At 32.4% G+C, this 1,572-nt stretch overlaps 1 protein-coding gene across 1 annotated transcript in view; it reads right to left on the bottom strand.

The window, feature by feature from the left end:
* Positions 1 to 1,572, bottom strand: part of RAB3GAP1 (RAB3 GTPase activating protein catalytic subunit 1) — a 118,597-nt gene that overhangs the window by 111,929 nt on the left and 5,096 nt on the right. The window contains exon 3 of the mRNA XM_045287420.1: positions 1,309 to 1,384. Coding sequence (XP_045143355.1) covers positions 1,309 to 1,384 — 76 coding nt within the window. The remainder of the gene's footprint in view (positions 1 to 1,308; positions 1,385 to 1,572) is intronic.

Raw genomic sequence — 1,572 nt, 5'->3', positions numbered from 1 at the left:
TTTTGGTTTGATCTTAGGAGCGCATTCTTCGTGTGCTAGCACTTCAATGCATAACCTACTATGCCACCAGAGCTGCTTCACAGGTAACTGGTACTTAATACATGTTTCAAAATCCAGGAATTAAGGAATATCAGCGCTCACAAGTACAGCTTTTTGGTAGTACAAATCCGCGCTCACAAGTACCCTCTACAGTTTTTTGGTAGTACAAATCAATGTCCATTCCAGCAACAGCCGGCTTATTTTGCCTTAAATCATTCACACCAATTATCGCCATGTAATTATCTCATGGTGTGGAATAGAAAGGTTTAAGAACTGCACACCTGATGTGCCAATAAAACTGCTTTTTAAAAAAAGAACTGCACACATTCCCTTTATTGAGTAAATATGTTTTAACAAAAATTTAAATGATGTGTGATTTCTCTTTATGTAGTGTTAGTTTTTTTGCTCATATTCATATGGAGCTTTTTGGATGTTCTCAAATTTACCATAAAACTGAAAAACTCTAAGAAGCCAATATCGACAATTAAAGAGTTCCTTACAGAGGGGAAAACTGTAGCGCTAATAATTTGTAATAGAAACAATGATCAATTTTACTTCATTGGACTCTAACAAACCAATTATCTATGTTTGCTAAAGATCAAAATGTTATGTAGTTCTTTTTAGTGAAAGACAGAAAATCTAAGTTTGATCCCTCTATACATTCTTCATTAATTATTTGGGGTGTGGTTTATAAATAAAACCAATAACTTGGATTAGAACTAGATTTCTACATGAAATTTGAAGAACACTTTTTCCATTCCTAATATTCCCGCTTTTATATCGGGGGGCAGGGAGACAAATATTAGTATTAACATAAAACACAAAAATAAGGTAAAATCACTATGAATTAACAGCAAATAAATTTTAAGGCCAAGAATTTTTTCCTTATTCGCTAAGCAAAAAAATATCCAACCAAGAAGTTGGTAATTGCAGTATTTTTCTGACAACTAAAAGAATATGAAAAAAAGATTTTCTAAGATTCTAAAGGAGAAAGTCAGCTATGTGAACATCCAGAGAAACAGAAATAAAATCACTCACAAAGAATGACATTATATATAACTTTTATTTTGTTAAATACAGTTGACAAATGTCTTACATATATTGTTTGCTACAGATTCCAGTATTTCCAGATACCACTTGACATTCCTTAAAGATGATACATAACTTAATAAAGCATTTAACTCACATGTGCCAAATGCAGCAAAGGGTCTTAAAAATAGAAGTTTCTAAGTCAATATTCATTGAGAGACATCAGCAAATAGATCTGACCTTTTCAAGCGGCTTTCCCAAGGAGGTGCCAATCAGTTTCCAGTCATTCAAGACTTCTTCAACTTTTGATATGAACCTAGGAGAGGAGAAAAACTTTATCCATATGTAAGGCACATCTTTGCCTATTGTCAGGCATTTTTTATGAAAGGAACTTAAAATAAAAATTTTGATGACAAAAATTTAGTTCTTTTAGCCTAAATTACGAATGTGGGATAAAGCAAAAACAACCTTCTTTAGCCCAAGAATCCTAAGAATTTAAGTATA

Source organism: Echinops telfairi, unplaced genomic scaffold (assembly GCF_000313985.2).
Source record: "Echinops telfairi isolate 266 unplaced genomic scaffold, ASM31398v2 ScPeMD7_15;HRSCAF=58, whole genome shotgun sequence".
NCBI lineage: Eukaryota > Metazoa > Chordata > Mammalia > Afrosoricida > Tenrecidae > Echinops > Echinops telfairi.
Note: the sequence above shows the minus strand (reverse complement) of the source record. Positions and strands in the feature narration are given on the sequence as shown.